The 23,060-nt window shown below is 45.0% G+C and overlaps 1 protein-coding gene across 3 annotated transcripts in view; it reads left to right on the top strand.

Moving 5' to 3' along the window:
• The first annotated feature begins 306 nt into the window (after positions 1–306).
• TRPM8 (transient receptor potential cation channel subfamily M member 8) overlaps positions 307–23,060 on the top strand; it is a 99,574-nt gene continuing 76,820 nt past the window's right edge. The window contains exons 1-5 of one of the 3 annotated variants that reach the window (XM_025404601.1): positions 307–362; positions 9,468–9,589; positions 13,074–13,147; positions 19,724–19,880; positions 21,341–21,518. In XM_025404601.1, coding sequence (XP_025260386.1) covers positions 9,473–9,589; positions 13,074–13,147; positions 19,724–19,880; positions 21,341–21,518 — 526 coding nt within the window. In that variant the 5' untranslated portion in view covers positions 307–362; positions 9,468–9,472. Of the gene's footprint in view, positions 363–9,467; positions 9,590–11,907; positions 12,074–13,073; positions 13,148–19,723; positions 19,881–21,340; positions 21,519–23,060 lie in introns of those variants that run through there. The other 2 variants (XM_025404600.1, XM_025404602.1) reach the window with 2 other exon arrangements.

Consider the following 23,060-nt stretch of genomic DNA (forward strand, 5'->3'; position numbering starts at 1 on the left):
TTTAAATGTGCCATTAATGGCAGAAATTAAATATTAGAATGATTTCATACTATGGTGTTATTGTCAAGCTAAGATTGGGAATTTGGTATCATTTCTTTGTTAGCATTTAAAATATCATGTTCGCTAATTATCCATTCCCTACTCGTATTCCATTGCTAAATTGCTACTGTGCGCGGAGGCTTTAGGAGTCTTCTTGCAATTTCAGTGGCTTAAGTTTTTTGTTCCTCTGCTTAAAAGAACCTCAGAGAAGAAGGCGGGGCTAAGAAGATTCCAGTTATAAAAGCTTTCCTCCCCCTGTGTGGAGAGACCAGCAGGATCCTTGGGTGAAAGAAAATCCTGCTTGATAAAAAACATCACTTACGGTATGTCATCAACATTTGCTTTTTGCTTCTCCTTAAATGTTGCCATTGCTGTAACTTGTAGAATAGTATGAGTTTGTGTCTCTGGGAGGGGCATCATTTAGGTTTTCTATGAAGATTTGAAACTAAAGGAAGAGAAAAATTAAAATTCCTCAAAGAGTTGTGGGCATAAGCAAAATGCTGGTTCACAGATATATCTAATCCTCACTCAGATTTATTTAGAAATGTGGAAATCTTTGCCGGATTTTTGAATGACTTTAAATAGAGTTACAATTTTCTTTTTCTGATTGAAAGAGTTAGAAACTCCCTAAATGAGCTTTAATGAAACATTCACTGGCATCTGAACTCTGCAACAGACTATCTGAAGCAATCCTATTGGGAACATAATAAAACAAGTTTTTCTTGAATCAAGACTACGGTGAAATGTAAATTAACATCAGGAGATAATGCATTCAAAGAGTAAATATTCTTTGATAATGATAGGAGAGGGTATATTTGGCTTGTTTGTACATACAGTGTTTCCTTCCGTTCTTCCAGCCCGTTGAAACATGCTCATCATTTGTATTATTTAGAGGCAAGAGAGAAACACTGAAGGGCTGCATGAATAATTAAAGATTTTATTTCCATTTAATTTTCAGCCCACTATTGCCAGTGCTGACTTTTTCAGTGTTAGGATTCTTGAGCTGAACGTAAGGAAGTGGTTATTCCTTAAGTCTATTCTATATGTGCTACACAAAGATACTTATCATGATAGAAGTTTTAGCTTGTCAAAATCTCGACAGTGCAAGGGACTTACCTCCAAGGTTGTGACTTTGGATGCATATTTCTTTATAATTTGGAAAAAAGCTGTTTATTATTATTATGAATATATTTATAATTATATTACAAATAATATAATTGTTATATAAATAATATAATTACATTATAAATTATAATTACATTACAATTAATAATAATAATAATTATTATCTTTGTCTTGCCTAAGAACTGATATCGTTCTTGGCATCTGCGAAGACAGTAGGGGTCCAGGCTCCATGGGGTCCCCGCCTTTCCTCTTATTCTAAAAGGCTCTCAGTGAATAGCATCTTGGAGCATCACCTGCTGCTTGTATCTACCTCCTGTTTCTCACTTCTACTTTTTGGAGCAGGATACCTTGGGGTCAATGACTTTGGGAACCTCCACTGGCTTTTGCTATTTTCCTAGTTTTCATCCATCTATTCAAACTTAAAAAAAAATTTGGCAGATAGAGGCAATTAGAAAAACAGGATAATGCCTATAACAAAAAAAATCTCAGCTCTCTCCTGGTGGTGGCTGAGACATGGAGGCACAGGTGCCTACTGACCCTTTCAGGTTATTGGAACCCTTGTATGCACCACTGCCATGCCCCTGCCAAAATAAGAGTGGAGGAGATCTCTCTGGATGGTGTCATTTATATTTGAAGCCTCTGAAAGTGTTATACTCACCATTTTCATGAATAATTGATGGCTCAAAGGGTGGAGATGGCTGGGGTTTGGTGTGGGGCCCTTTGGAGCATTTTCCTTAGAGCATGAACAAGTTTTTCCTCTCTCATTCAGTGTGCAAAGGAGAACATCTTGTTTCTCCCCCCACCCCAATTTAATCAGAAAGAGACTTAGAACTAGACAATCCTGCTTGAAGATGACACTTTAGGACTGATTCGACCATGGTGATAGGTGGGCTAAAAAGCAACTTATAAAACATGCCAGAAGCCTTTTTTTCTTAGGATAATAAGATAACACACTGTTATTTTTTTGCATTGAGTTCAAAGGATGCTTGAATATTCTGTTGTTCATGGGTGACTTCTAGACTATTTAAAATTATTCATGACCATTGATAATAAAAATAGTACCATGGCCAACCTCTCCCCTCAACAAACAAAATGAGGTTTGTAATCCTTTGTTTAAATTTTGGCAGTGTGCTCACGTTGTTAAGATGACCATCTATTTCTTCCCAAAGCTGCATTAAAGTGGCACAAATTAGCTTAATGTTTAAGATTGGGCTCTCAGGCCAGCTTGCCTGATTTTGAATTCTGCATCCTCTACTTATCAGCTGTGTGACTTTGGGAAAGATTCCTAACCTCTCTGTGCCTTGGTTTGTCATCCATCTAAAGGAGAAAATAATAATCCATATAACTCATGGGAAGATGGATCCATGTAAATCATGATTTACATGGATCATTTACATGATCATTTACATGGATCATCAGAAACACATGATTTACATGGATCCATCTTCTCATGAGTTACATAGATTATTATTTTATTACAAGTACAGTGCCTGGCATATAACAGACATGACACAATACATAGCAGTTATTTATTACTGACATTTGGATGGTGTTCCTGGTCTGATGGAGATGTATGTATGTGCAAGCAGGACAAATTGTAATGTTCAGACGTTCAAGTTGTGACTACACAAGAACACAAAGCCAAAATTGACATGATATCACCTCTTGAACATCCCATCAATTACATGCATGTGTTTTGAAAAGATTTGATTACACGCTCTGGAAACATTTTATTGTAGTTTAAGAACAAGGGGGTCCTTGGTGTGATCTGTGGCCCAGTGGTCCCCTAAATGTGGTCCTGAGGCCACCTCATCAGCACCTGGGAACTTTGCTAGAGATACAGAATCTGGGGCTCACTCCAGACACCTCACGCTCTGAGGTGGGGCCCAGCACTCGGTTTTAATGAGTCCAGTGAGTCAGGCTGCAGGGTGATGTATAGTTTCCTGTGTGAGAAACTGTAGGAACTGTTGGTCCTTAGTTTGTAAGTGCTGTCTCTCCTGATAGGTACAGTAGGTCTATTGCAAAGTTTTGAAAAAATGTGACCGGTATTTCAAGAGTCCATTTTGATTTTAATTTTTACTAAGGTTATCTCTATGGTGGTCACTAAGAGTCCATTAAATTCATCAGGCCCATTTGAAATTTTTGAGAGTAAAGACCATCAATAGAAATAATTGAGATTATTGATTAAGAACACGAAAGCAAAGTTTTACATAGTTAAACAAGTAAATCCTAGAACTGGACAAATCCTTAGCTGTCTATGAAGGTCCCATCCTTTGGGCCTGCCATGGAGATAACGCCATTGAATTGTGCTTTAATGGCATAGCTTCAACTTGCATTCAGGACATTCTAAGAAACAGCCAGGCTAAGTTTAGTGCCTTAAGTATTGCATGGCTGTGCAGGGATATTTACCGCTATGTGGCCCATTGTCCTTCTGGCATAGACATTTTTCTTTCAACTTATTATTTTGAGATAATTATAGCTTCACAGGAAGTGGAAGAGGAAAAAGTGTAGAGAGGGTCTATGAACTCTTCACCCAGTTCCCCTCAGTGGTGACATCTCACATAACTATCATACAAGATTGATACCAGAGAATTGGCATTGGCACAAGGCAAAGGCTTTATCAGATTTCACCATTTGTTTTTTTTTTTTTGAGATGGAGTCTAGTTCTTGTCACCCAGGCTGGAGTGCAATGGTGTGATCTTGGCTCATTGTAACCTCCGCCTCCTGGATTCAAGTGATTCTCCTGCCTCAGCTTCCTGAGCAACTGGGATTACAGGTGCCCACCACCACACCTGGCTAATTTTTTGTTATTTTTTTTTAGTAGAGATGGGGTTTCACCACGTTGGCCAGGCTGGTCTCGAACTCCTGACCTCGGGTGATCTACCTGCCTTGGCCTCCCAAAGTGCTTGGATTACAGGCATGAACTAACACGCCCGGACCCAGATTTCACCACTTGGACATGCATTCATTCACGTGTGTATAGTGTAATGCAATTTTATCACATGAGTAGATTTGCGTAACCACTGCCACAACCAAATTTCAGAACTGTTCCATCACTGGAAAAGCCCCTTCACCCTGCCCCTTTACAGTCGCCCCATCCTCCCCAGCCTACTTGTCCCCAAATGCAGGAGTTTTTTTCACCTTGGCCTCTGTATCAGGGAATGTGGGTTTGAAGTTAGTTTATGGATGCCATGAAGCTTGTAATTGACTATGTTCATCCTGTCAACCTAAAATAATCAAAAGGCTCGGGATCCAATTTAAAAAGTTTATTCAAGTGCAAAGATGAGGGCAGCCATCCAGATATCAGAATGACAGCAAAGGATGGTGATCACTGCTCCTGGGATGGGGAAAAGGGAGAATCATTTATACAGGCAAAACCAGAGGTGCTGAACAGAAACACATTTTCTTTTTTCTTTTCTTTCTTCTTCTTTTTTTTTTTTTTTTTTTTTTGAGATGGAGTCTCACTCTGTCACCCAGGCTGGAGTGCAGGGGCATGATCTCAGATCACTGCAACCTCCCAGGTTCAAGGGATTCTCGTGCCTCAGCCTCCTGAGTAGCTGGGATTATAGGTGCCTGCCACCACACCGGCTAATATTTTTGTATTTCCCAGATGCGGTTTCACCATGTTGGACAGGCTGGTCTCGAACTCCTGACCTCCAGTGATCCACTCACCTTGGCCTCCCAAAGTGCTAGGATTACAGGCGTGAGCCACCATGCCCAGCCAGAAACACAATTTCTGTATGAAGGCTACCGTACAGATGTAAGATTTGATTGACTACTATTGTTTATACTCTAAGGGGGTTGCTTAACAGTCAATTGTAAAGAGGTTACAGTCGCAAGGGTCTCTGTCTCCAATATCAGTAAGTCTAGGTTAAAATGAAGGACAGGGAATCTGGTTAAGGAATAACATCATTTGGTTTTGCACAACTCTTGCAAAGGTCAGTCAGAAAGGGTTGTGCAAAAATAGCCGTGTTATGTGACTCTGTTTTCAGAGCTTCACTTTCCCCCTTGGCATAATCAACCTGGAAGGTCCTAAAATTGTATTTTCTTTTTACAATCCCTTTGCTTTGGCCATTAGTAAGTTTAGGGCATGATTTCTAGTGCCCCCTGAGGACCTCGGAACAGGCTTCCCCTGTGGCTGGATAAACCCCTCACTTAACCAGTCTCTTTCTCTTATTTTATCCTTAGCTCACTTATTTCTCTTGGGTTCCTTTGTTTTATGTAATATTTTCATAAGTTTCTTTAATTCTTTGTGCACTGAGATAAAATATAAGCATTTACACTGAAAACGAACCTCTACCACGTCATCTCTACTTATTATTTATATCTGATATTTTCCCTTCAGCTTCTCTGTCTCCCTTTCCTGAACTGCCTAAAGTTATGTGAGTGTTTGTCTTCCTTGTTCCCCATTCCTGAGTGTGTCTTTCCACTGCACTCACAGCTGAATTGGCTCAGGATATGATTCCTAGATCACAATCTTTTCCCTCTTAAAAAAATATAAACACTGTTCCATTTTCTTCTAGTTCATAGTATTAAAGAAGAGAAGTTTTATACCAGCTTGGTTTTCTCCTTTAGTAATTTTTTTCTGCTATATTGCTTGTGTGTTTTTATGTTTATTCTGTTTTTTTTGAGACAGAGTCTCACTCTGTCGCCCAGGCAGGAGTGCAGTGGTGTGATTTCGGCTCACTTCAAGCTCCGCCTCCCAGGTTCATGCCATTCTCCTGCCTCAGCCTCCCGAGTAGCTGGGACTACAGGCGCCCACTACCACGCCTGGCTAATTGTGTGTGTGTTTTTTTTTAGTAGAGACAGGGTTTCACTGTGTTAGCCAGGATGGTCTCGATCTCCTGACCTCGTGATCCACCTGCCTTGGCCTCCCAAAGTGCTGGGATTGCAGGCGTGAGCCACCATGCCCGGCCGTTTTCATGTTTATTCTTATACCTAAATGATTTCATCTGGATACCTCTGGCCCTATTAATTTTGCTTGGTAGCGGACCCAGTGAGATTTTTATTGTGAAGACTCACATCTTTCTTTATCTCAGGGAAGATTTATTCTGTTGATTTTTTGATGACTGTGTCTCTTGTAAGTAGAACGTTCTCTTCTTCTGAAAGGCCTGTTACTGACATGATGAATCTCCAGTGTTCTCCATGGCTCCTCCAGCAAGGGCCACAGCCAGGTTTGGGGCAGCTGTACCGAGGGGGTTTCCTTCCTTGGTGGGGTGGGTTAAAGTGGAGAAACACAACCCCATGTCCCCTGCTGCCATGTCCCCTGCTGCCATGCTCTGCCTACCCAATGCTGCTGGCACCAGGTTACCACGCGGGGCTCCATGGGTCGGCATCCGCTGCACATCTCGAGCACATTCTCTGGTTTGACATTGGGTCACACGATGCTGCCAGTCTTTGCCACACCTGATTAGGGTGCCAATTTCATTAGAAATAAGGATGACTGTCAATTCAGTATTTCACTGGTGGGTCTTGAGACTTCTAGTCTCAGCTTCCATCGTGCCTGGGGAAGCACCTCACTCTCTCTCCTGCCTGTGGAGGCTGTAGCCAGAAAACAATAAAACAATGACAACAACAAACTGTCCAGAGCTGGAAAAAAACAAAAACAGCCAAAATTGAGTATGCATGTAAAGAGAGCTTATGATCAATGTAACAATGTTGGACCAATATCTGGTTAGAATCAGTAAAATGCCAGGACTTCAGAATCAGGGGAACATGCCGGGCAGAAAGAAGAGCAGGGAGGCTGCCATCAGGATTTTCTTTATCAGGTCAAAACTCTAATAAAAACAGAACTGTTTTTATGTGTTGGGGGGAAAAGTGTTGACTGCAATAAAAAGACATCCCCATGGATGAAAAGCTTCTCACGGGTTCCTCCTAGGCTTTGCTGTGCTCAGATCATCCCCAGGGACCTTCTCCTGACACTGACCAAAAAGTCCAAGGTGGGCGAGTCAGGAGCAGAAGGACTCATGCTGGGCATGGACATCCCAGCCCTTTGCCCATTTTTTCCCAGGGAATTTTGGATCGCTGGATCTGGCAGTGTGATTTTGTTACTTCTCCCCGGCACGTGATGCCCCAAGGGATCGGCTTTCTCCGCCTGCCTTTCCCGTTCACTCTTTTTCAGGGGCATCTCCTTTTCAGCAGACCCCTCCCCTCACTCTCCAGGGCCCCAGGCGCTCTCTTCCCATATTGCTTCTCTTGGGCCTCAGGCCTTAGGTTCCTTCTTCCAATGCTTCTTCCACTTCCGAGACTGAAGTCCTGCCAGAATGTGTCTAGAAGATCAACAAACTTGCAGTCCTGGGATAGCTGTTTTCTAAGACTGTATGACAAGACCCAGAGTCAACCAACTTGAATATCAGCTGGTCTCAGAGAACCAGCTGAGACTACCAGCTGCTGAGAAAGGCATTCGGAATGTCAGAGGAGGGCTATTTGTTGCATTTGTTAAATGACTTCCCAATGTTTTGTTTGATAGAAATGTGATTTGAAGGCAAAAATACCCCTTTTCGGGTGCAATGAAATAAACAGTTTTTCATTTCAAGGCAAATGCAGTCACTTCCTAAGCATTGGTGCACTACTTAGAAGCAATTTGCTGTAAGGGAATAATAGTGAATACCTTGCAGGATTGATTTGTGGTTTTGCAATAATGTATGTAAAGTGCCAATTAATACTCTCAGCTTCTCTTTGAAATGCCTGGGGAGAGAAGTAAAAGAAGCGCTTGTTGTTTTAAACAGTCTAGACCAACCATTCGGAGTGCGTTTTAAAGCAGTGACAGTCTCTGTGGCGTGGGAGGCCTGTGGCTGGCCTGGGATGGGCGATCTGGACGGAGAAGTCATGGTCGCTGGGCTGAGGGTCTGAGAGCAGAGTGTGGCTGAGTGGTGGGTCTGCTCTGTGTCTTAGACATTTCTGCATTTGGGAGTTAAAGAAGGTGATGTGGAAGTAGTTTGCAAACCGAAGGAGGATTTGCGAGGGGGTATCGATTCAATCAAATTATTCGTCCAATAAATATTCATGCAGATCTCCTTTATGCGCTGTGCCAGGCCCTGAAAGTCTAGTGGTGAACAAGATACAGTCCTTGGCCTCAGCAAGTTAACAGGGGTCAAACAGACCATTGAACAAACCATGATGCCCGCAGCTTGGTGCAGGTTGGAGGGGCTACAGAGGCAGGTGAGCGCTTGCCCAGCCTGGGTGTTGTGGGGCATCTCCCTGAAGAAGTGATGAGTGAGCTGAGCCTAGAGGATGAGCAGGAGATGACAGCTGGAGGGGTATGGGGAAGAGGGCTCTGGACAGGGGATGGGACCCCAGATAGGAAAGGCAGGCCCAGAGAGAGAGGGAGGTGGGCACAGCCGGGCCGGAGAGGTGGAGACCAGCAGGACCCCTTGCCAAGTGCAGAGACAACGCGAGAGACTTGAAAGGGGTGAGGAGGAAGGACTGCCACTGGGATGTGGTGGGACAGAGAGGGAGGAGCTTGGAGCCAGGAGGAGGGGACTCAGGGAGACACGGCGTGCAGGATAGTGTTTTCATTTACTGTGTCTGCAGGACAACCCTAGAGGTTGAGTAGGTATTGACGGGTTCTGTCTCGAGCTTGGGATATGGGTCTGAGTTAGAGTTTGGGAGACGAGGAGAGAGGGGCCTCCTGAAATATGGGATGGGGACATCTTAGAGTGAGAAAAACAGAGCGGGGACCCGAGGAAGCATTGCATGACAGATCAGGTTTTGCAATGCCCAGGTTCGCAGCCTGCTCCAGAGCCCAAGAGGGAAGTCTTGGGCGTTAGAGTTTCAGGATGACCTGGGGCATGCTGACCCCCAAGCCCTACCCACCATCCTTCAGGGGCAGGGGTCTTCTCTTCTACCTGAGGTCCAAGTCCTCTGGCCAATACAGGCTGCTAGCCATAGACTGCTCTGTAGATTCCCTTCATTCTCAATTTATTACTTAACAAGTAGTTATTGCAAGCCCCTCAGATGTAGTGCACTGTGATGCATGTGGTACAGACTGCCATTTCAGAGCTTGTAGTCTGGTGGGGCCATGCACTCGGCCACTGCAAAGAGGGGGCGCCCAGGAAGGGATCCTGACTCAGGGGTGAGGGTCCAGGGAGAATGGGCTGAGGGGTGGAAACACTATCTGGGTCTTGGAGGGTGAAGAGGAATTAGGGGCAGGGGACAATTACTGTGATGGGCTGAATGGAGTGTGGGACATTGCATGTGGCAAAGGGGAGAGGGTAGAAGGAAAGAGGTATTGGGGTGAAACTTTGAAGGAAGCCCTTTTACTGTTTGTAACCCAAACTTATCCCCTCCACCCATCGCCACAGAAAAGATGTCCTTTGGGGGAGCCAAGCTCAGCATGAGGAACAGAAGGAACGGCATTCTGGACAGCACCCGGACCCTGTACTCCAGCGCGTCTCGGAGCACAGACTTGTCTTACAGTGAAAGCGTAAGTCATGCGCATCACCTGTTTGAAAGGTTTCGCTGTAACCTTCATAAGGCGTTAAATCACGCATTTGCACATTGACTTTTAGGAAATTTTAAATGCCATGTCTTCACAATCCCTTTCACTACTTAATGCTCAGTGCTCTTGGTTCTGGTCTGGGTCTTGAATCTCAGTCCCTTCTCCAGCTCTATGGCCAGGGTCTCAGTTTGGGTCCATCTGCATTTGTTCTTGCAATGGCCTCCTAGCTGCACTCCTTCGTACCGTGTCTCCTGGTTCCAAGCCAGCTTCTACGCTGCCTTCAGGACACAGACGTGCCCAGTCGTGGCTTCTTGGGTGAGCTGGAGTTGGGTTGGGTGCCAGCGGGAGGTGTGTCCTTAGCACCTCTCTGCCACTCTGTGCCTGGCTTTGCTGACACTGGGCTGAGTTCCCTCCTGCAGGTTTTCCACCCGCTTTCAGATCCTGTCCAACACTCTCATTTGTCAAGAAATTAAGACAACATTCCAGCCTGACATCCAGTTCTCCTGGACTACAGTGTTAAAAGTCAGGATAGTGCCTAGCTTTGGAAAGTAGGAATTGGTGGTGGGGGGCAGTTCTGGGGTGTTGTTTAGGATTTTGATCTCACTGGTGGGTTTCATGGGGGGCTGACTTTGTGATCTATCATTGAGCTGTAAGAAAACACACACACAAACACACACACAAAAACCTGCTCTCCCCCAGCTTGGGTCTGCCTCCCAGGGCCCGGACTAGGCAAGTGAGGCACCCCTGATGCAAAAGTTAAGGAGGTGCCAGTCCTCAGGGGCTGCCCCTGCACTTGCATGCCTGGGGGGACTGAGCACCTCCTTACACTTGCTCCCCAGTCTCACCTCAGTCCTGGCCACGGGAGAAGCAAACAGTGGGCCAAGGGCAGTGGTAGCTTTTCCAGTGTTTACCCCCTTGCTCTCTTCCTTCAACCCCCTGAAGCACTTCTGGGAGGGCCTTTCTGGAGGGATCCACCTGGCCTCAGCATCGGAGCCCTGGGAGATGGACAGAGGCTGACTCTTTCTCGAGCCTGCTGTTGTGACCTCCTGCTGGATGGGTCTCCTCTCCTCAGCCCCTGCGGGTCACCCCCTCCCAGATGCAGGCATCTCTATGGGTAGAACTGCTGAGGCCACGCAGGAGCATCTCAGCTCTGGGGGGTTCCTTTTTGCCCCCTAAGCACATGCACACCTCTGCAAAGTGCATTTTCAGAGGGTTTTTTAAGCAACAAAACAGGTTGTAAAAATCATCACCCTTCCTCCATGATCATTGATTACGCAGCTTCCACAGCTGTTTTCTTCCTTCCTGTTAAGTAGACTTGAAATTAGTTAAGTGGATGAGAAAATTACAAGTAAAAATGGGCATCACAGACTTTTAAAACTGTACAGGTGAGCATTGAAGTTATTTTTGCTTTCAAAATGTTTGTGTTGAAAGATACATAGAAAAGAATGTATACAGGTGAATTTCCAACTTAAAAAGAATATTGAAATGAATGCTCTTGTGCCCACCACCCACTTGAGAAATAGCATATCGCCCCCATGTGGCCGCTCAGTTGGCTTTTCTTCTCTCCTATCAGAGGTTATAACCACTATCCTGAATTTTGTGTTACCCATTCCTTGCTTTTATTTATAATTTTATAACTTGAGTATATGTATCTCTCTAAACAATACATTGTTTAGTTTTGTTCTGGTTTGAACATTCATGGAATTGTACTATGAGTATTTTTTTGTGAGTTCCTTTTTTTTTTTTTTCTCAAAACTGTTTTTGAGATTCATCCACGGTGAGATGGGTAACCATTGTTGATTTATTTCACGGCTGTGCTGTGCCCCACTGTGTGCTTATGTTTATTTATTCAGCCTAGGGGGATAGCATGTGGGTTTCCGGGCTTTGCTATTAAGAGCAATACCGCTTTTAACATTCTTAGATGTGGAAGCCATGTCTACCCGGAAAATATTCTTTGAGTTGAGGCTTGGTGGGTGAAGGTAAACATCTCTCTTTCATGGGGTCTGGGTTTAAGACACAGGACTTATGGGGAAACTTACGTTCAAAGGATTGGGAAGATAAGGCACGTGGTCACCTTTTTCTGATACCGTAGGACTTGCAGGGGCAGAGGGTGAAAGGGAAGGGGGCACATTGTGAACTTCATTCCAGGAGAGGGGACTTCCCCCTTTGCAGTGCATGGCTAGTGGCAGCCTTGCTGGGGGGATAAGAAGTCAGGGCTGGCTCTGGTGCCAGTGGCATGTCTTATGAGGCCAACTGTGTGTAAAGCTGTCTGAGAACTCCAGCTACCAGTAATCTGGTGACCTGTGGGAAGTGGCATTGGATTGCTGGGGAGAGGAAGCTCCTAGCAGGGAAAGGCAGCCGTCTGAGGCTGAAAATTTATTGCCAGGCAGCTTTGCCAGGCATTCTGAGTGTGCAAGTCATTCATGGGACAATCCTGCCTTTCTCCACCAGGGACTCTTCCTCAGGGAGGTAACTTTACTGGCAATAGTGGACAATGTTCGGGAACGGCTGTATCTGTTTACTTACCCATCCGTGCTGGGCATGAATCCCACTGCCCTCCCCTTCAACCATGCTGGGTGTTTATTGCCTTTGATATTTTTGCTAACCTGGTGGGTGTGAAATGGGATCTCACTGTGGTTTTCCTTTACATTTGCTCATTGTGAATGAGGTTGAGCTTCCTTTCATGTGTTTATGGGTTATTCTCTTTCAATGAATGCTTACTCTTGTCTTTGGCCATATTTTTTCCGTTGGATTGCCTGTCTCATTCTTACTGATGTACGGTGCTTACATATTCTGGCTTCCAATCCTATGATGTTTCCTACATGATGCAAATACCTTCTTCCACTTTGAGGAGTGTAGGTATTTTTAAAGGAGTTTTCATTTGTTTCCAAATAGTTTGCTTCTGCCAACTTAAGGGAAGCTTTTGGTTTATAAAGGCTTTTGGTTTTTTGTCAGAATTAGTCCCAGATGTGCCTAACTACCTCGCTCATGGAGGGATAAATACAATTATGAAGGGTTTTTGGAATATGTCTTCTTTTAAACAGCAAGCATAAGAGGAATGGGAATCTGCATTTATATATTATTTATGAAAAACTATCATCCAATGCCTATATTCTCAATGGTAGCCTTAGAGGTGGAAAAACATAGTTTATATGTTTTTATGTTTTTATATTATGTTTAATTATGTTTTTAAAACATGATTTATATTTATTTATAATACTGTTTATATACAAGATAAGCCCAAAATACTTTTAGAAAAATTTTCCATTTAGTTATAAAAATTATAATGTGTGCATCTTTTAAAAAAGCTTTGTGTATTCTAAAGGCATGAACAAATGCTGGATGCTATGAATATGTGGTAAATTCTTAAAGCCTTTGAAGTGGGGTTACATCATATTTGGTATTCATTAATATCAGCAAGGGGTGAGAATGAATTAGTAATGTGTTATTCAATGTGCTCTCTCCGAAGGACTTGGCGAATTTTATTCAAGCAAATTTTAAGAAACGAGAATGTGTCTTCTTTACCAAAGATTCCAAGGCCACGTAAGCTACCATTTTCCCTCCATTTTTGCTTTCCACGTTCAAAAAAATTATCAACCACCATTACAACAAACAAACGAACGCTCACTGGTTCATTGTTAAAGATGTCTTCGTCTCATAATTCTCAGAAACATTGTGTGGGCAGGAAGGATCTGGCAAGGAGCTTGTAGTTGTTACTTAGAGCTATACAATTCTGTTTGGTATTTTCAACTTTGGCAATAGTGGGAAAAGTCACTGAGGGAGGCTGTCACTCTCTTCAGTCTTCCCATGAGATTGGGAACTCACCTGAGTGACTTTGGTGAGGAAAGTTGTTTTACAGCAGTTGGCTGGCAATACCATGTATGTGTACATATGTCCATCTTACTGGCTTCTCCGTCAGGCTTTTCCTCCCCGCTGTTGACTCTGGGTCTTTCTTTCTAACTGAGTGTTCATCTGCTCTAAGTCTCATGTGTTTTGGAACATTAAGGCTGGGTTACAAAAGCAGGCTTCACCAACTCAGCCTACAGGAGATCTTCAATAAATGTTGATGAGCAAGTGAGAGAATGGGTCGACTAGTGCTCACCCCTTATGCAGAAGATGCATTTGAATCTAATTAAACAACTTTAATCCTACCTCCCACTCTCCTTATTCCTCTCTGCCCCTTCTTTTTTTGTTGGCTGGCAATGCAAGAAACAGTCTAGCTATTAATTGGAAGTTGCTGCTGTAATTTATAATGAAAAGACCCTCTGTTGAACAGAGGCAATGAACAGAGGAAGGATGTAGAAATAAGGAAAAAAGCTTTAGAACCAGCTTTGGTTTCGACCTTGACTTGGCTGGCCTTGAGCCAATTATTCTCTTTTCTAACGCTAATTCTCTTATCCTAAAAAGCTAGCAAAAGTATACCTCATGGGTGGTGGTGGTATTCAGTGACGCAGCATATAAAATACCTACCATAATACTTCAGAGCATAATTCTTACTCCATGTGAATTAGAAAATGAACATCAGAAAAACTAAGAGATCTCTGCTTTGTCACTGGTATAAATTTAAGCATCATGCATCATTCTGACAAAGTATAAGCTCTGTAAGTCCACTATTTATCCCCTGTATGTTTCATGAATGGGACTTACATACTGGGTTGCTAATACTATCAATCGCCTTGCAAGGAAGCTGTTATTATCTTTAAGGCAAGTGAGGCCCAGAGAGGTTCAGTATTTTACCCATGGTCACATGTCCAGTGGAAGAAGGATGAGAGACTTGAGCCCAGGCTTTCTGATTCCAAGGTTGTGCCTTTTCTATACCCTCAGTTGCCTCCCTTTCTAAGAATGACATTGCTTTGGGCAGAACAAATTCCTCAACACATTCTCAGTTACAGATGTTCAATCTAACTGGCATAAGTGGAAGCTGGAGGGGGGATTCTGTGGGGTGTGATAATGGGATCTTGTGGCTGAAAAGCACAGCCCGATCCAGGGCTTCAACAATGTTGCCAAGACTCTGTCTCTTTCCACCTGTTGTTTCTGTCCTTCTCTGATGGGAAGGCTCTTCACTATTGGAGGCAAAGTGGTCATTGTTGGTTGTGCATTATCAGCTTTCCACGTGCCACTTAGAGCAAAGAGGGCCTTGCTCCTAGCAATTCCATCAAAAGTCCTGGGCTGATGTTCATGGCTCTTAATGGTCTGGCTTGGGCCATGTGCCGATCTCTAAACTAACACCTAGGGCTGGAGGATGGATTAGTTGTGTTGGACAGTGGAATATGTTGATTGGCAAGCCTTGGGCGATGTGTCCAGGTGAACCCAGTGCAGAAAGGGATGATTCCTCATGGGAAAATCAGGGCGCACTTACTAGCAGAAGGGGAAGTAGATGCAGGTTAGGGAAACCTATGGCTGTCCACCTTATAGTGCTTGATTACACCTCAAGTCTGGGTCAAAATGAAGGGAGATGTGGTGGGCAGCCACAGCCCTCCGCAACACAAGCAGAGCACAGGAACACCTCAGTTCCCATCTCAGAAGGGATGCAATGATGCAGGATTCTATAATCTTTGAATCTCCCATATTTATTATTTCTCTCTCTCCATAGGTAGTGGGAACACTCCATGTAATCTAAGTTACCCATCAGACAAGGGCATCAAGTGAAGTGATGATTAATTATATTGATACCCTGGTTTTGCTGTTACTTGCCACACTAGATGACATAAGCCGCCAAATTCTCTCCTGAGAGTTCCCAGGGTTGCCACCCTGGTGCTAAGCCCAACGCACCCTTGCCTTTCTACTCTGACTTCTTGTGGATGCCACTGCAAGATGGCGCCGCACATTTGCCCCTGCTACTGTGTCCTCTGAGATGTGCTGCCAGCTTAGGAGCCACCTTCTGGCACACTATGGGTAGTAAGCTCCTAGGTCTGGATTTGTTCTAGTCACTTCTCACTTCCTTGGCCATGCTGGGTTCCAGGTAGAAACAGAAAGAATGCTACCTTCACAATAGCAGCACTGTGCAACAGAACTTTCTGCCATGGTGAAAGTATTCTATGTCTGCACCATCTAATACAGTAGCCGCTAGCCACGTTTGGCCATTGATCATTTGAAATGTGGCTAGGACAACCAAGGACTGTTTTTAACTTTATTTAATTTCACTTAATTTAAATATAAAATTAAATAGCCACATGAGGTCATACTGGACAGTGTAGTACTACAGGATTCAGACTTGGTCCAAGGGGGTAGAACTAGGGTCTTGATGCTTTCCTGTCCTCTTCATTTCTCCTGTCTGTCATCCCTATTCCTCCTTCAGGTATCTGCACTCCTAATGCCTTCCTGGCAATCTCTCTTCTCCATTTATAAACCAATTCATACATACTGGTGCTTAGAGGGCTACCAGCCCATAGACCAGAGCTGCCAGGCAGCTCTCTTGGTCAAGGTCACCTGTGACACACTCCTACCCTTAGCAGGGAAAAGGGCTCAACAGTCTGTTTTCAGTTATAGCAAGAACAGGTGGTTCAGGGAATTCTCTCCCCCATCCTCCAATGAGCTTGGGTGAGTGGACAGATCCCAAAGGATGGTGGGACACTGGAGGCCATGGAGAGAGAAGAGGAACGTGAGGAAGCAGCCTGGGCTCAGGAAGTGCCCTAACACTTAGGAAGAGAGAGGGCTGAGAACATCGTTCTCAATCCTGGTTGACATTTTCTTGGCCACACTGAATGATGCCCTGGGAACTGTTCCAACACAGAGGCGAGTTTGCTGCTGGAGGGTGATTTTGGATTCAGTCTCTAGCTCAATTTGTATAGCTTTAGAAAATATTAAATGCCTTGAGAAATATTTTGAATAGGGATCATTTTCATACTGTGTGGTAATTAAGACTTTTGGTTACAAGGAGCTCAACTACCTAAACCTAAAGAGGGATTTACTATAGGGATAAAGAAATGCCACCTAAGATCAGACAGTGGCCAGGCCTCTGGAGTGGTTAGAAAGAGTGACTGATGAGGGGTACTCGGCAGGTCTCCTCTGCCCGTTCCTGACTCCGCCTCTCCCTACACACCCTGTCCTCTTCTTTCTCAGAGTAGCTATGATTGTGTTGTGGTGCCTGATCTTCCACGTCACAGGCCCAGACCTACAGAAAGATGGGAGCAGCTCCTTTGGTCCTAATTTCAAATTCTTAAGAAAGGGATGCCTATGTCAATCCTGGATTAACTTCCCATCCTTGGGCTTGTCAATTATGAGCATTTCCACAATTCAGTTATATGAACAGGCTCATCTTGATCCTACTGTGTAGACGAGGTTGGAGAGAAGAGACAGTCTCACTGGAGTCTGTGTCAATGCACCATCTCTAGCAGGGACCTGCCCTGATGTATCTCCAGCAGCATCCCCAACCCCCAGGAGAGCAAGCTCCTTGTGAGGATTGCTGCTGAGAAGCATTTGTTCCTCATTATAGCGTCTCTTTGTTGAGTGGCTTTGGTAGTTACCCTGGGCTTCCAGTACTTCAAGAAGATCACTATTAGCAGAGCAGCTCCAGCTGAAGCCAATTGCGTCCAGGCAGCAGAAACTTGGCCACAATTTGGCTGAGAATCTATCTGCTTCTGGAGTGGTCATAAAATTTGCCCATAAGGCAACTCATTTCTGCTCCTGTTGTGTTTTTAGAAACAGTCATAGAAATGCACATCACTATTACCAGCTTGTAAACGAAAATGTGACCTCCCACCACAGAGTGCTTTTAGAATTAATCCTACATTTTGCCATATGTTAAATAAGGTGAACAGTGAAGAAGACCTTGAGAATACAGCCTTTCTCTTGCCATGAACAGTTATTTATACTTAAGCTTGTATTCTGGAAGGAAAACATGTCTACTTTACAAAAATCGTTGAGGATACAAACTATTTAAAAGAAGATCAATCAATGTATTTATTCACTCATTTTTTCATTCATTCAAAGGACATTTGCTAAATGCCCTGATGTGCCAGAAACATGGGGACAGAGAATATAAGATAAAGAGTCCAGCTGGAAGCAAACCCTAACAGGATTTCCTCAGTTTATATATCTTTGACTCAGCCTGTGCAGGGGATCCTTGCTCCAGAGTCACCATGTATGGTTGCCTGGGCTGTGCACTGCACAAGGATGCTGGGGGTGAGTGGGGTTGAATCTTGTTATCTGACCCTGCATCCTGGTACTGACCCACATCTGCAGAGGGGGATGCCTTTCCTGGTAGGTGAGTGGTGAATGCGTGGCCACAGACTTTATTGTAGGGTCTAGGACGTGGATAAGAGTGATGGAGGCACCGATCCTACCAGGACTTTGGCAACAGGTGTAAACTGGGACTGTCCTGGGCAAATCAGGGCACTGAGTCACCCACTGACAAAAGGAGAGCTGTGCCCTTAGGGCCTGTTTCAGTGACCAAACATGTCTCCCACTTTGCTGCTCTCTAGCCTTCTCGGGACAGAACTCTCTGTTCTCCTTCTCCATTGGCCATGGCCCCCTCGAATCCCTAGCACCCTTGGATCTTGCCCAAAGATTGGTCAGAGAGACAGCAGGGAGAGATGCAGAACCAAGTGGGTGGGGCAGGCAGAAGGAAGCTGGGAGGAGGGTGAACAGTGCCTCACTGAGCGGGAGTTGTTTTTGGCTAAATGGGAATCTTGGTTGTTGTTGCTCCTGTCTTTGGAGACCACATTTCTCAGGATGCCGTGGATAGAGAGGTCAAATAGTCATAGAATGTATTTTCAGATTTTTTTTTAAACTGCATTTTTGCTTCTTTTCTGTTGCCACTGCCTTCATTAATCCTTGATTTGCATGTATGGCACCACCATAACCTAAGTCACCTTGAGGGAGCAGGTGCCACATTCCAGGCCCAGCGAAACACTGCGTCATTTCCAACCCTCATGGCAAGCCTGACAGGGGAGGGGCTGTGTGAGGCTGAAAGGAGGTGTTTTGTTTGTCCCTCTGCACTTTGCCAGCTGTCGTGCTTAGCTATTCCTAAGAGACCAACTTAAGGGCAGGAAGGACATCCAGTTCATCTTGGGCTGCTGTGAAGCTCAGCCCAGGGCTGACTCAGAGTGGATTTTCAGTCAGTATCTGTCGAGTGACAGTGGTATGTTGGCAAAGGCACCGGGGAAGAGGATTTACCACTGACTGCATATCTTTTTATCCTGTTCCAATTTCCTGTTATGCCTCTGTGTCACCTAATGGATGAATTTAGTTCCACTGCATTTTTAATGAGAAGAACTTGTGTTCATTTACCGCACAGTTTGTCCTCATCTACCCCGAATTATTGAAAGTCTCTCTAGCAGCTAATGTCCAATAAGGAAAGGATGATCTTTCTAGAGTCTGGAACATTTTGGGTCTCTGCCAAAGGAATGCATCTTCCCGGTGAGTTTGGCCCACGGGAAGGATGCCTCGCTTCAGAAGAGCCTTACTGGCTGGGCAAACTGGCAGGGTTGGTGCTGAGGCGCTGAGGCCAACTCAGGGCTCCTGTGGGTTATGAACTGTTTGAGAAGCTGAATAAAGCTTCCAGATTTCTGAAACTCAGTCTCATAAGTCCCAAGGACCGAAGCTAGATTCCATGAGGGCAGGGGTCTGTTCTGTCCTATCACAGAGCCAGCTTGTTGGTGAAGGGACAATAAACACCAGGGATAAGACATTAAACTAGTTTCTTTCTTTCTTTCTTTCTTTTTTTTTTTTTTTTTGAGATGGAGTCTGGCTCTGTCGCCCAGGCTGGAGTGCAGTGGCGCCATCTCAGCTCACTGCAACCTCTACCTCCTGGGTTTAGGCCATTCTCCTGCCTCAGCCTCCTGAGTAGCTGGGATTACAGGCGCCCGCCAATATACCCAGCTAATTTTTGTATTTTAGTAGAGATGGGCATTTACCATGTTGCCCAGGCTGGTCTTGAACTCCTGACCTCAAGTGATCCGCCCACCTCACCCTCCCAAAGTCCTGGGATTACACGCGTGAGCCACTGCGCTGGTCCACATCAAACTAGTTTCTACGCAAGCGACTGAGATGATGAAAACAGTCTGAAAATAAGACTTGAAGGTATCCTTTGTGTGTCTATTTAAGTTAACAATGCCAGTTTCCATAAGCAGGCTCAATGAAATCCTTCCTTCCTGTCCACATCATCGTGCTTATCAGGGAGAATGTGTGCAAGTGTGGCTATGCCCAGAGCCAGCACATGGAAGGCACCCAGATCAACCAAAGCGAGAAATGGAACTACAAGAAACACACCAAGGAATTTCCTACGGACGCCTTTGGGGATATTCAGTTTGAGACACTGGGGAAGAAAGGGAAGGTAAGCAGTGGTTTTCTACTTTGGTAGCTAATTCATAGGCCAAAATGACCTGGGCTACCTTGATTTACTTGGAATTGTCTAATAAGATGGAGGCAGGAGAGATGGTTAGTGAACACCAAAAAAGACTGCAGAAAAAGAGACATCTTGTAAAAGCCAGACAGCAGTTATTAGGCTATGCTCAACAGGAAAACTCAACAGGTAAGGACTGGATTATCACCTAGCCTCCTGTGTCCACACACAAAGTAGGCATCCATGCCACACCCATCTTGAGCCCCATTGCTACCCAGGGCCCCATGAAAGCTTTTGTGAACCCTACTGTTTAGCTCTGTGTACTCTTGAGGCACATATGGCCCTGAATATGCATTCCGTCCATACTCACTGTGCAAGCTTTCCAGCAAGGTTTTGCAAAGGTGTTTAATTATGGGAAACAGCCTCTCCTGCATCCTCTGTGCCCCCAGTCTCAATGAAAGCACCGTCCACAGGCTGCTCCTGCAGGGCCCGGGCCTCTCATCTCCCAAACCCCCATGGCATCCCTGGGAGAAGACCCAGCCCCATCCACTGCTGACTCTCCCCAGGGCCTCTGCCCTGGAATGGGCCGATGCCCTCTCTTGCTGCCCGCAGCTCTGCTCACCTCCCTGTGGCCTCAGCAGGGCTGCTGCAGGACTCCCTAAATGCAAAGCCCACCCTGTTCTTACCCTGCTTCAAACACCTCAAGGCACCCCTCTGCCTTCAGGACAAAGTCCCAAGTTCTCCACGTGGCCTATGGGGCTTTTCCGGGCCCCTGCAGCGCCCCTGCTCTCCCCACAACTCTGCTTTCCTTCTGTGAACCCTGAATATCTGAGACAGGTCTCAGTGAATTTAGAAAGTTTATTTTGTCAAGGTTGAGGACGCACGCCCCTGGCACAGCCTCAGGAGGTCCCGACAACACGTGCCCAAGGTGGTCAGAGCACAGCTTGGCTTTATACGTTTTAGGGAGACATGAGACATTAATCAACATATGTAAGATGAACGCTGGTTCCTTCTGGAAAGGTGGGACAACTCACCAGGCAAAGGCGGGACAACTCAAAACGGGACGGGGCTTCCAGGTCATAAGTAGACAAGAGACAAACGGCTGCATTCTTTTGAGTTTCTGATTAGCCTCTCCAAAGGAGGCAATCACATATGCATTCATCTCTGCGAGCAGAGGGGTGACTTTGAATAGAGTGGGAGGCAGGTTTGTCCCAAGCAGTTCCTAGCTTGAATTTTCGGGCCCCAAGATTTATTTTCCTTTCACACTTCCATTCCTCGTGGGTCCTTGGCACGGCCCCCGCCTGGGACCCCCAGTGCCACGATCTCTGCTGCTCCCACCCCGCCCCTCTTCTAGAAGCAGGCAAGCGTGGGCGGGGTGTTGGCGCGGATGCTAAACCCCGACCTCAGGAGAACACAGGCTTATCTTGATGCATCTGCTCCTCCCCCCATAGTATATCCGTCTGTCCTGCGACACGGACGCAGAAATCCTCTACGAGCTGCTGACCCAGCACTGGCACCTGAAAACACCCAACCTGGTCATTTCCGTGACCGGGGGCGCCAAGAACTTCGCCCTGAAGCCGCGCATGCGCAAGATCTTCAGCCGGCTCATCTACATCGCGCAGTCCAAAGGTGGGGGTCGGAGCAGCGACCCGGTTTTTCCATTCGGGCTGCACCAAGTTTGGGGAGCAGAGGAGGCAGTTCCCGTGTGCAATTCCGGAGAATCCGGGTGCTGCTAGAACCATCTGATTAATCGTTATTTTATTGAAAGCAATATCCCCAAATGAATGGACGGGGAGCTCTGGCAGATAGTGGGGGAGCGTCACAAAGTAACTCTAAATCAGCGTTAAGGTGCTTCCTTAGGGGAATTTTTTAAATCTTGTAAGATTTTCATTTTGTTATTAACACACGAAAAATTTTCCCCAGAGTTTCGGTTCTGGCGAATTGAAAAGGACAGTTGTAATTTGCTTGGTCTGTAATTGTGAGATCGGTGATGCACTTTTGAAAGTAGTGACGGTGCCTGAGAAATTGTAAGCACCCTGTGTCTGATTGAGGTCAAAGCAACTAAGGCTGTGTTACTTGAAACACTTTCTTTCTTTTTAACTTTATATTTTAAAAAGTTTTGAATCTACAAAAATGTTGCAAAAATAATGCAATGAACATCTGTACATTCTTCACCTAGATTCACCAATTGTTAACATTTTCCCACATTTGTCTCATCTTGTTCCATAAATATCTACGTATGATTTTGGGGGGAACTGTTGAAAGCAGGTTGCAGGAATCATGATCCTTAATTCCCTAAGCAGATCAACATGCCCCTCCTGAGAACAGGGTTTTTTTTCACATAGCCCAATATAATTTTCAAACCTGAACAGTTACCATGGACCAATACTGCTATCTCACAGTTTACACTCACATTTTGCTAATTATCTCAACAAAGTCCTTTAGAGCAAACATTATTTTTTCTCAATTTGTATTCCGAATCGATTTAGCTTTGCTTTTTTTTTTTTTTTTTCTCTTTAGTTTTCTTACATCTGGAACTGGTTCTTAGCCTTCCCTTGTCTTGCATTACATTTTTTGAAGAGTATAGCCCAATTGCTTTGTAGACTGTCTCTCAATGTGGAATTAGTTGATGTTTGTTCATGATTAGATTCAGTTTATCCAACCTTAACATTTAAAAACCTCTTTTGGCTGGGTGCGGTGGCTCAAGCCTGTAATCCCAGCACTTTGGGAGGCCGAGACGGGCTGATCACGAGGTCAGGAGATCGAGACCATCCTGGCTAACATGGTGAAACCCCGTCTCTACTAAAAAAATACAAAAAACTAGCCGGGCGAGGTGGCGGGCGCCTGTAGTCCCGCCTACTCGTGAGGCTGAGGCAGGAGAATGGCATAAACCCAGGAGGCGGAGCTTGCAGTGAGCTGAGATCCGGCCACTGCACTCCAGCCTGGGCAACAGAGCGAGACTCCGTCTCAAACAAACAAACAAAAAAACCAAAAACTTCTTTTATGCAGAATTAATATTGACTGATAGAACTAAGGAAACGTGTCCTAATCTAGATGTGGGCTTTTTTTTGTTGTTGTTGTCAGGAAGAAACTGAGATGTTTTGTTTTGTTTTTCCCATTTATTTTTCTCAGTTTCCTGACCAACCAGAGGGGACACTGTGGGTTGTCACT

Source organism: Theropithecus gelada, chromosome 12 (genome assembly GCF_003255815.1).
Source record: "Theropithecus gelada isolate Dixy chromosome 12, Tgel_1.0, whole genome shotgun sequence".
NCBI classification, from domain to species: domain Eukaryota; kingdom Metazoa; phylum Chordata; class Mammalia; order Primates; family Cercopithecidae; genus Theropithecus; species Theropithecus gelada.